Source organism: Siphateles boraxobius, unplaced genomic scaffold (assembly GCF_051911475.1).
Source record: "Siphateles boraxobius isolate OS27281-9 unplaced genomic scaffold, OSU_SipBor_1 75, whole genome shotgun sequence".
Lineage (NCBI taxonomy): Eukaryota > Metazoa > Chordata > Actinopteri > Cypriniformes > Leuciscidae > Siphateles > Siphateles boraxobius.
In genome coordinates, this window is record NW_027509203.1 from 1,944,448 (window position 1) to 1,959,418 (window position 14,971).

The window sequence follows — 14,971 nt, forward strand, 5'->3', positions numbered from 1 at the left end:
CACACGCAGTGGCCTCAGGCTTAAATTGGCTTAAATAGTTACACCACAATCCTGCACATCCCTCAAGTGATTATATTTCTCTCAGATAAGTGAGATCAATATCTGTCTGTCTGACAAATTGCTTTTCTTACTTAATATTTTTGTCTTGTTTCCAGTCAAAATATCAAAAAATTCTTAAATCAAGATGCATTTACTAAATTATGTCTCGTTTCCTAGGGAAATAAAAAATTAAGTGAGTTTTTGCTTTTAAAAAAAAGCTAAATTGTCTGCCAATGTGGTAAGAAAAAAATCTTAATTCAAATGGAAAACAAGATTAATTTTCTTACTCTATTGGCAGATAATTTAGCTTGTTTTAAAAGCAAAAACTTACTTAATTTTGATTTATTTCCCCAGAAAATAAGACATCAAATCAAGATGCATTTACCAAAGGTCATAAGATATTATCTAATCTTCTAATGTTTAGGTACTTTGCCTGGAAACCAGATAAACCTACTAGGTAAGAAAAGTGGCAGTATATATAAGATGTGTTCCTCCTCCGTTTACTAGGAAACGCTTAATGCTAAACTGAGATGCTATTGGCGCATCATTAAATCCGTCTCATCTGCCTCAAGTCACCTGTTTCTGATTAATGGAGGGAAAGCCTCAGGAAAACACACATGCAAACAAACGTTGCGTGTTTAGAGACTCACTGACCGGCTTCTACACTGTAAAAAATGATCATTATTTTAATACTAGAAGACGATGAAAATGCTGATTGTGAAAAACTGTGATGAATGCAATGGGACACTTAATGTCATTTTATACAAGCCATTCTTGGATTAGACTTGCTGATCTCTCTTTCCTTTCTTCCTCTCAGGTGTCCGACACTCAAATATTATTTGTGACAGTTGTAAGAAGCACGGCATTATGGGAATGCGCTGGAAGTGTAAGGTGTGTTTCGACTACGACCTGTGCACTCAGTGTTACATGAACAACAAGCACGACCTGACGCACGCCTTCGAGCGCTACGAGACTGCGCATTCTCAACCGTGAGTTACACACACTCTCTCTCACACACACACACACACACACACACACACACACACACACACACACATACACACACACACACACACACACACACACACACACACACACACACACACACACACACACCCTGACGCACGCCTTCGAGCGCTACGAGACTGCGCATTCTCAACCGTGAGTTACACACACTCTCTCTCACTCACACACACACACACACACACACACCCTGACGCACGCCTTCGAGCGCTACGAGACTGCGCATTCTCAACCGTGAGTTACACACACTCTCTCACACACACACACACACACACACACACACACACACACACACACACACACACACACACACACACACACACACACACACCCTGACGCACGCCTTCGAGCGCTACGAGACTGCGCATTCTCAACCGTGAGTTACACAACTCTCTCTCACACACACACACACACACACACACACACACACCCTGACGCACGCCTTCGAGCGCTACGAGACTGCGCATTCTCAACCGTGAGTTACACACACTCTCTCACACACACACACACACACACACACACACACACACACACACACACACACACACACACACACACACACACACCCTGACGCACGCCTTCGAGCGCTACGAGACTGCGCATTCTCAACCGTGAGTTACACACACTCTCTCACACACACACACACACACACACACACACACACACACACACACACACCCTGACGCACGCCTTCGAGCGCTACGAGACTGCGCATTCTCAACCGTGAGTTACACACACTCTCTCACACACACACACACACACACACACACACACACACACACACACACACACACACACACACACACACCCTGACGCACGCCTTCGAGCGCTACGAGACTGCGCATTCTCAACCGTGAGTTACACACACTCTCTCTCACACACACACACACACACACACACACACACACACACACACACACACACACACACACACACGACCTAACGCACGCCTTCGAGCGCTACGAGACTGCGCATTCTCAACCGTGAGTTACACACACTCTCTCTCACACACACACACACACACACACACACACACACACACACGACCTAACGCACGCCTTCGAGCGCTACGAGACTGCGCATTCTCAACCATGAGTTACACACACTCTCTCTCACACACACACACACACACACACACACACACACACACACACACACGACCTAACGCACGCCTTCGAGCGCTACGAGACTGCGCATTCTCAACCATGAGTTACACACACTCTCTCTCACACACACACACACACACACACACACACACACACACACACACACACACACACACACACACACACACACACACACACACACACACGACCTAACGCACGCCTTCGAGCGCTACGAGACTGCGCATTCTCAACCATGAGTTACACACACTCTCTCTCACACACACACACACACACACACACACACACACACACACACACACACAACCTAACGCACGCCTTCGAGCGCTACGAGACTGCGCATTCTCAACCATGAGTTACACACACTCTCTCTCACACACACACACACACACACACACACACACACACACGACCTAACGCACGCCTTCGAGCGCTACGAGACTGCGCATTCTCAACCGTGAGTTACACACACTCTCTCACACACACACACACACACACACACACACACACACACACACACACACACACACACACACACCCTGACGCACGCCTTCGAGCGCTACGAGACTGCGCATTCTCAACCGTGAGTTACACACACTCTCTCTCACACACACACACACACACACACACACACACACACACACACACACACACACACACACACGACCTAACGCACGCCTTCGAGCGCTACGAGACTGCGCATTCTCAACCGTGAGTTACACACACTCTCTCTCACACACACACACACACACACACACACACACACACACACACACACACACACACGACCTAACGCACGCCTTCGAGCGCTACGAGACTGCGCATTCTCAACCGTGAGTTACACACACTCTCTCTCACACACACACACACACACACACACACGACCTAACGCACGCCTTCGAGCGCTACGAGACTGCGCATTCTCAACCGTGAGTTACACACACTCTCTCTCACACACACACACACACACACACACACACACACACACACACACACACACACACGACCTAACGCACGCCTTCGAGCGCTACGAGACTGCGCATTCTCAACCGTGAGTTACACACACTCTCTCTCACACACACACACACACACACACACACACACACACCCTGACGCACGCCTTCGAGCGCTACGAGACTGCGCATTCTCAACCGTGAGTTACACACACACTCTCTCTCACACACACACACACACACACACACACCCTGACGCACGCCTTCGAGCGCTACGAGACTGCGCATTCTCAACCGTGAGTTACACACACTCTCTCTCACTCACACACACACACACACACGCAACCCGATGCACGCCTTCGAGCGCTACGAGACTGCGCATTCTCAACCGTGAGTTACACACACTCTCTATCACTCACACACACACTCACACACACACTCACACACTCACACACTCACACACTCACACACTCACACACACACACACACACACACACAACCTGACGCACGCCTTCGACCGCTACGAGACTGCGCATTCTCAACCGTGAGTTACACACACTCTCTCTCTCTCACACACACACACACACACACACACACACACACACACACACACACACACACACACACGACCTAACGCACGCCTTCGAGCGCTACGAGACTGCGCATTCTCAACCGTGAGTTACACACACTCTCTCTCACACACACACACACACACACACACACACACACACCCTGACGCACGCCTTCGAGCGCTACGAGACTGCGCATTCTCAACCGTGAGTTACACACACTCTCTCTCACACACACACACACACACACACACACACACAGACCCTGACGCACGCCTTCGAGCGCTACGAGACTGCGCATTCTCAACCGTGAGTTACACACACTCTCTCTCACACACACACACACACACACACACACACACACACACACACACACCCTGACGCACGCCTTCGAGCGCTACGAGACTGCGCATTCTCAACCGTGAGTTACACACACTCTCTCTCACACACACACACACACACACACACACACACCCTGACGCACGCCTTCGAGCGCTACGAGACTGCGCATTCTCAACCGTGAGTTACACACACTCTCTCTCACACACACACACACACACACACCCTGACGCACGCCTTCGAGCGCTACGAGACTGCGCATTCTCAACCGTGAGTTACACGCACTCTCTCTCACACACACACACACACACACACACACACCCTGACCCACGCCTTCGAGCGCTACGAGACTGCGCATTCTCAACCGTGAGTTACACACACACTCTCTCTCACACACACACACACACACACACACACACACACACCCTGACGCACGCCTTCGAGCGCTACGAGACTGCGCATTCTCAACCGTGAGTTACACACACTCTCTCTCACACACACACACACACACACACACACACACACACACACACACACACACATACACACACACACACACACACACACACACACACACACACACACACACACACACACACACACACCCTGACGCACGCCTTCGAGCGCTACGAGACTGCGCATTCTCAACCGTGAGTTACACACACTCTCTCTCACTCACACACACACACACACACACACACCCTGACGCACGCCTTCGAGCGCTACGAGACTGCGCATTCTCAACCGTGAGTTACACACACTCTCTCACACACACACACACACACACACACACACACACACACACACACACACACACACACACACCCTGACGCACGCCTTCGAGCGCTACGAGACTGCGCATTCTCAACCGTGAGTTACACAACTCTCTCTCACACACACACACACACACACACACACACACACACACACACACCCTGACGCACGCCTTCGAGCGCTACGAGACTGCGCATTCTCAACCGTGAGTTACACACACTCTCTCACACACACACACACACACACACACACACACACACACACACACACACACACACACACACACCCTGACGCACGCCTTCGAGCGCTACGAGACTGCGCATTCTCAACCGTGAGTTACACACACTCTCTCACACACACACACACACACACACACACACACACACACACACACACACAAACACACACACCCTGACGCACGCCTTCGAGCGCTACGAGACTGCGCATTCTCAACCGTGAGTTACACACACTCTCTCACACACACACACACACACACACACACACACACACACACACACACACACACACACACACACCCTGACGCACGCCTTCGAGCGCTACGAGACTGCGCATTCTCAACCGTGAGTTACACACACTCTCTCTCACACACACACACACACACACACACACACACACACACACACACACACACACACACGACCTAACGCACGCCTTCGAGCGCTACGAGACTGCGCATTCTCAACCGTGAGTTACACACACTCTCTCTCACACACACACACACACACACACACACACACACACACACGACCTAACGCACGCCTTCGAGCGCTACGAGACTGCGCATTCTCAACCATGAGTTACACACACTCTCTCACACACACACACACACACACACACACACACACACACACACACACACACACACACACACACACACACACACACACACACACACACGACCTAACGCACGCCTTCGAGCGCTACGAGACTGCGCATTCTCAACCATGAGTTACACACACTCTCTCTCACACACACACACACACACACACACACACACACACACACACACACACACACACACACACACACACACACACACGACCTAACGCACGCCTTCGAGCGCTACGAGACTGCGCATTCTCAACCATGAGTTACACACACTCTCTCTCACACACACACACACACACACACACACAACCTAACGCACGCCTTCGAGCGCTACGAGACTGCGCATTCTCAACCATGAGTTACACACACTCTCTCTCACACACACACACACACACACACACACACACACACACGACCTAACGCACGCCTTCGAGCGCTACGAGACTGCGCATTCTCAACCGTGAGTTACACACACTCTCTCACACACACACACACACACACACACACACACACACACACACACACACACACACACACACACACACCCTGACGCACGCCTTCGAGCGCTACGAGACTGCGCATTCTCAACCGTGAGTTACACACACTCTCTCTCACACACACACACACACACACACACACACACACACACACGACCTAACGCACGCCTTCGAGCGCTACGAGACTGCGCATTCTCAACCGTGAGTTACACACACTCTCTCTCACACACACACACACACACACACACACACACACACACACACACACACACACGACCTAACGCACGCCTTCGAGCGCTACGAGACTGCGCATTCTCAACCGTGAGTTACACACACTCTCTCTCACACACACACACACACACACACACACGACCTAACGCACGCCTTCGAGCGCTACGAGACTGCGCATTCTCAACCGTGAGTTACACACACTCTCTCTCACACACACACACACACACACACACACACACACACACACACACACACACACGACCTAACGCACGCCTTCGAGCGCTACGAGACTGCGCATTCTCAACCGTGAGTTACACACACTCTCTCTCACACACACACACACACACACACACACACACACACCCTGACGCACGCCTTCGAGCGCTACGAGACTGCGCATTCTCAACCGTGAGTTACACACACACTCTCTCTCACACACACACACACACACACACACACACCCTGACGCACGCCTTCGAGCGCTACGAGACTGCGCATTCTCAACCGTGAGTTACACACACTCTCTCTCACTCACACACACACACACACACGCAACCCGATGCACGCCTTCGAGCGCTACGAGACTGCGCATTCTCAACCGTGAGTTACACACACTCTCTATCACTCACACACACACTCACACACACACTCACACACTCACACACTCACACACTCACACACACACACACACACACACACAACCTGACGCACGCCTTCGACCGCTACGAGACTGCGCATTCTCAACCGTGAGTTACACACACTCTCTCTCTCTCACACACACACACACACACACACACACACACACACACACACACGACCTAACGCACGCCTTCGAGCGCTACGAGACTGCGCATTCTCAACCGTGAGTTACACACACTCTCTCTCACACACACACACACACACACACACACACACCCTGACGCACGCCTTCGAGCGCTACGAGACTGCGCATTCTCAACCGTGAGTTACACACACTCTCTCTCACACACACACACACACACACACACACACACAGACCCTGACGCACGCCTTCGAGCGCTACGAGACTGCGCATTCTCAACCGTGAGTTACACACACTCTCTCTCACACACACACACACACACACACACACACACACACACACACACCCTGACGCACGCCTTCGAGCGCTACGAGACTGCGCATTCTCAACCGTGAGTTACACACACTCTCTCTCACACACACACACACACACACACACACACACCCTGACGCACGCCTTCGAGCGCTACGAGACTGCGCATTCTCAACCGTGAGTTACACACACTCTCTCTCACACACACACACACACACACACACACACACACACACCCTGACGCACGCCTTCGAGCGCTACGAGACTGCGCATTCTCAACCGTGAGTTACACGCACTCTCTCTCACACACACACACACACACACACACACACACACACACACACACACCCTGACCCACGCCTTCGAGCGCTACGAGACTGCGCATTCTCAACCGTGAGTTACACACACACTCTCTCTCACACACACACACACACACACACACACACACACACCCTGACGCACGCCTTCGAGCGCTACGAGACTGCGCATTCTCAACCGTGAGTTACACACACTCTCTCTCACACACACACACACACACACACACACACACACACACACACAGACCCTGACGCACGCCTTCGAGCGCTACGAGACTGCGCATTCTCAACCGTGAGTTACACGCACTCTCTCTCACACACACACACACACACACACACACACACACACACACACACACACACCCTGACGCACGCCTTCGAGCGCTACGAGACTGCGCATTCTCAACCGTGAGTTACACACACTCTCTCACACACACACACACACACACCCTGACACACGCCTTCGAGCGCTACGAGACTGCGCATTCTCAACCGTGAGTTACACACACTCTCTCACACACACACACACACACACCCTGACGCACGCCTTCGAGCGCTACGAGACTGCGCATTCTCAACCGTGAGTTACACACACTCTCTCTCACTCACACACACACACACACCCTGATGCACGCCTTCGAGCGCTACGAGACGGCGCATTCTCAACCGTGAGTTACACACACTCTCTCACACACACACACACACACACACACACCCTGACGCACGCCTTCGAGCGCTACGAGACTGCGCATTCTCAACCGTGAGTTACACACACTCTCTCACACACACACACACACACACCCTGACGCACGCCTTCGAGCGCTACGAGACTGCGCATTCTCAACCGTGAGTTACACACACTCTCTCTCACTCACACACACACACACACCCTGATGCACGCCTTCGAGCGCTACGAGACGGCGCATTCTCAACCGTGAGTTACACACACTCTCTCACACACACACACACACACACACACACACACACACACACACCCTGACCCACGCCTTCGAGCGCTACGAGACTGCGCATTCTCAACCGTGAGTTACACACACACTCTCTCTCACACACACACACACACACACACACACACACACACACGACCTAACGCACGCCTTCGAGCGCTACGAGACTGCGCATTCTCAACCGTGAGTTACACACACTCTCTCACACACACACACACACACACACACACACACACACACACACACACACACACACACACACACCCTGACGCACGCCTTCGAGCGCTACGAGACTGCGCATTCTCAACCGTGAGTTACACACACTCTCTCTCACACACACACACACACACACACACACACACACACACACACACACACACACACACACACGACCTAACGCACGCCTTCGAGCGCTACGAGACTGCGCATTCTCAACCGTGAGTTACACACACTCTCTCTCACACACACACACACACACACACACACACACACACACACACACACACACACACGACCTAACGCACGCCTTCGAGCGCTACGAGACTGCGCATTCTCAACCGTGAGTTACACACACTCTCTCTCACACACACACACACACACACACACACGACCTAACGCACGCCTTCGAGCGCTACGAGACTGCGCATTCTCAACCGTGAGTTACACACACTCTCTCTCACACACACACACACACACACACACACACACACACACACACACACACACACACGACCTAACGCACGCCTTCGAGCGCTACGAGACTGCGCATTCTCAACCGTGAGTTACACACACTCTCTCTCACACACACACACACACACACACACACACACACACCCTGACGCACGCCTTCGAGCGCTACGAGACTGCGCATTCTCAACCGTGAGTTACACACACACTCTCTCTCACACACACACACACACACACACACACCCTGACGCACGCCTTCGAGCGCTACGAGACTGCGCATTCTCAACCGTGAGTTACACACACTCTCTCTCACTCACACACACACACACACACGCAACCCGATGCACGCCTTCGAGCGCTACGAGACTGCGCATTCTCAACCGTGAGTTACACACACTCTCTATCACTCACACACACACTCACACACACACTCACACACTCACACACTCACACACTCACACACTCACACACACACACACACACACACACAACCTGACGCACGCCTTCGACCGCTACGAGACTGCGCATTCTCAACCGTGAGTTACACACACTCTCTCTCTCTCACACACACACACACACACACACACACACACACACACACACACACACACACACACACGACCTAACGCACGCCTTCGAGCGCTACGAGACTGCGCATTCTCAACCGTGAGTTACACACACTCTCTCTCACACACACACACACACACACACACACACACACACCCTGACGCACGCCTTCGAGCGCTACGAGACTGCGCATTCTCAACCGTGAGTTACACACACTCTCTCTCACACACACACACACACACACACACACACACAGACCCTGACGCACGCCTTCGAGCGCTACGAGACTGCGCATTCTCAACCGTGAGTTACACACACTCTCTCTCACACACACACACACACACACACACACACACACACACACACACACCCTGACGCACGCCTTCGAGCGCTACGAGACTGCGCATTCTCAACCGTGAGTTACACACACTCTCTCTCACACACACACACACACACACACACACACACCCTGACGCACGCCTTCGAGCGCTACGAGACTGCGCATTCTCAACCGTGAGTTACACACACTCTCTCTCACACACACACACACACACACACCCTGACGCACGCCTTCGAGCGCTACGAGACTGCGCATTCTCAACCGTGAGTTACACGCACTCTCTCTCACACACACACACACACACACACACACACCCTGACCCACGCCTTCGAGCGCTACGAGACTGCGCATTCTCAACCGTGAGTTACACACACACTCTCTCTCACACACACACACACACACACACACACACACACACCCTGACGCACGCCTTCGAGCGCTACGAGACTGCGCATTCTCAACCGTGAGTTACACACACTCTCTCTCACACACACACACACACACACACACACACACACACACACACACACACACATACACACACACACACACACACACACACACACACACACACACACACACACACACACACACACACCCTGACGCACGCCTTCGAGCGCTACGAGACTGCGCATTCTCAACCGTGAGTTACACACACTCTCTCTCACTCACACACACACACACACACACACACCCTGACGCACGCCTTCGAGCGCTACGAGACTGCGCATTCTCAACCGTGAGTTACACACACTCTCTCACACACACACACACACACACACACACACACACACACACACACACACACACACACACACCCTGACGCACGCCTTCGAGCGCTACGAGACTGCGCATTCTCAACCGTGAGTTACACAACTCTCTCTCACACACACACACACACACACACACACACACACACACACACACCCTGACGCACGCCTTCGAGCGCTACGAGACTGCGCATTCTCAACCGTGAGTTACACACACTCTCTCACACACACACACACACACACACACACACACACACACACACACACACACACACACACACACCCTGACGCACGCCTTCGAGCGCTACGAGACTGCGCATTCTCAACCGTGAGTTACACACACTCTCTCACACACACACACACACACACACACACACACACACACACACACACACAAACACACACACCCTGACGCACGCCTTCGAGCGCTACGAGACTGCGCATTCTCAACCGTGAGTTACACACACTCTCTCACACACACACACACACACACACACACACACACACACACACACACACACACACACACACACCCTGACGCACGCCTTCGAGCGCTACGAGACTGCGCATTCTCAACCGTGAGTTACACACACTCTCTCTCACACACACACACACACACACACACACACACACACACACACACACACACACACACGACCTAACGCACGCCTTCGAGCGCTACGAGACTGCGCATTCTCAACCGTGAGTTACACACACTCTCTCTCACACACACACACACACACACACACACACACACACACACGACCTAACGCACGCCTTCGAGCGCTACGAGACTGCGCATTCTCAACCATGAGTTACACACACTCTCTCACACACACACACACACACACACACACACACACACACACACACACACACACACACACACACACACACACACACACACACACACACGACCTAACGCACGCCTTCGAGCGCTACGAGACTGCGCATTCTCAACCATGAGTTACACACACTCTCTCTCACACACACACACACACACACACACACACACACACACACACACACACACACACACACACACACACACACACACGACCTAACGCACGCCTTCGAGCGCTACGAGACTGCGCATTCTCAACCATGAGTTACACACACTCTCTCTCACACACACACACACACACACACACACAACCTAACGCACGCCTTCGAGCGCTACGAGACTGCGCATTCTCAACCATGAGTTACACACACTCTCTCTCACACACACACACACACACACACACACACACACACACGACCTAACGCACGCCTTCGAGCGCTACGAGACTGCGCATTCTCAACCGTGAGTTACACACACTCTCTCACACACACACACACACACACACACACACACACACACACACACACACACACACACACACACACACCCTGACGCACGCCTTCGAGCGCTACGAGACTGCGCATTCTCAACCGTGAGTTACACACACTCTCTCTCACACACACACACACACACACACACACACACACACGACCTAACGCACGCCTTCGAGCGCTACGAGACTGCGCATTCTCAACCGTGAGTTACACACACTCTCTCTCACACACACACACACACACACACACACACACACACACACACACACACACACGACCTAACGCACGCCTTCGAGCGCTACGAGACTGCGCATTCTCAACCGTGAGTTACACACACTCTCTCTCACACACACACACACACACACACACACGACCTAACGCACGCCTTCGAGCGCTACGAGACTGCGCATTCTCAACCGTGAGTTACACACACTCTCTCTCACACACACACACACACACACACACACACACACACACACACACACACACACGACCTAACGCACGCCTTCGAGCGCTACGAGACTGCGCATTCTCAACCGTGAGTTACACACACTCTCTCTCACACACACACACACACACACACACACACACACACCCTGACGCACGCCTTCGAGCGCTACGAGACTGCGCATTCTCAACCGTGAGTTACACACACACTCTCTCTCACACACACACACACACACACACACACACCCTGACGCACGCCTTCGAGCGCTACGAGACTGCGCATTCTCAACCGTGAGTTACACACACTCTCTCTCACTCACACACACACACACACACGCAACCCGATGCACGCCTTCGAGCGCTACGAGACTGCGCATTCTCAACCGTGAGTTACACACACTCTCTATCACTCACACACACACTCACACACACACTCACACACTCACACACTCACACACTCACACACACACACACACACACACACAACCTGACGCACGCCTTCGACCGCTACGAGACTGCGCATTCTCAACCGTGAGTTACACACACTCTCTCTCTCTCACACACACACACACACACACACACACACACACACACACACACGACCTAACGCACGCCTTCGAGCGCTACGAGACTGCGCATTCTCAACCGTGAGTTACACACACTCTCTCTCACACACACACACACACACACACACACACACCCTGACGCACGCCTTCGAGCGCTACGAGACTGCGCATTCTCAACCGTGAGTTACACACACTCTCTCTCACACACACACACACACACACACACACACACAGACCCTGACGCACGCCTTCGAGCGCTACGAGACTGCGCATTCTCAACCGTGAGTTACACACACTCTCTCTCACACACACACACACACACACACACACACACACACACACACACCCTGACGCACGCCTTCGAGCGCTACGAGACTGCGCATTCTCAACCGTGAGTTACACACACTCTCTCTCACACACACACACACACACACACACACACACCCTGACGCACGCCTTCGAGCGCTACGAGACTGCGCATTCTCAACCGTGAGTTACACACACTCTCTCTCACACACACACACACACACACACACACACACACACACCCTGACGCACGCCTTCGAGCGCTACGAGACTGCGCATTCTCAACCGTGAGTTACACGCACTCTCTCTCACACACACACACACACACACACACACACACACACACACACACACCCTGACCCACGCCTTCGAGCGCTACGAGACTGCGCATTCTCAACCGTGAGTTACACACACACTCTCTCTCACACACACACACACACACACACACACACACACACCCTGACGCACGCCTTCGAGCGCTACGAGACTGCGCATTCTCAACCGTGAGTTACACACACTCTCTCTCACACACACACACACACACACACACACACACACACACACACAGACCCTGACGCACGCCTTCGAGCGCTACGAGACTGCGCATTCTCAACCGTGAGTTACACGCACTCTCTCTCACACACACACACACACACACACACACACACACACACACACACACACACCCTGACGCACGCCTTCGAGCGCTACGAGACTGCGCATTCTCAACCGTGAGTTACACACACTCTCTCACACACACACACACACACACCCTGACACACGCCTTCGAGCGCTACGAGACTGCGCATTCTCAACCGTGAGTTACACACACTCTCTCACACACACACACACACACACCCTGACGCACGCCTTCGAGCGCTACGAGACTGCGCATTCTCAACCGTGAGTTACACACACTCTCTCTCACTCACACACACACACACACCCTGATGCACGCCTTCGAGCGCTACGAGACGGCGCATTCTCAACCGTGAGTTACACACACTCTCTCACACACACACACACACACACACACACCCTGACGCACGCCTTCGAGCGCTACGAGACTGCGCATTCTCAACCGTGAGTTACACACACTCTCTCACACACACACACACACACACCCTGACGCACGCCTTCGAGCGCTACGAGACTGCGCATTCTCAACCGTGAGTTA

General features: G+C 52.8%; 1 protein-coding gene across 3 annotated transcripts in view; it reads left to right on the plus strand.

Annotated features, from left to right (window-relative positions):
• The window catches only part of mib2 (MIB E3 ubiquitin protein ligase 2), a 141,576-nt gene that overhangs the window by 48,578 nt on the left and 78,027 nt on the right, over window positions 1–14,971 (plus strand). For all 3 annotated transcript variants that reach the window (XM_077217664.1, XM_077217665.1, XM_077217663.1), the window contains exon 3: window positions 857–1,028. In XM_077217664.1, the coding sequence (XP_077073779.1) occupies window positions 857–1,028 (172 nt within the window). The remainder of the gene's footprint in view (window positions 1–856; window positions 1,029–14,971) is intronic.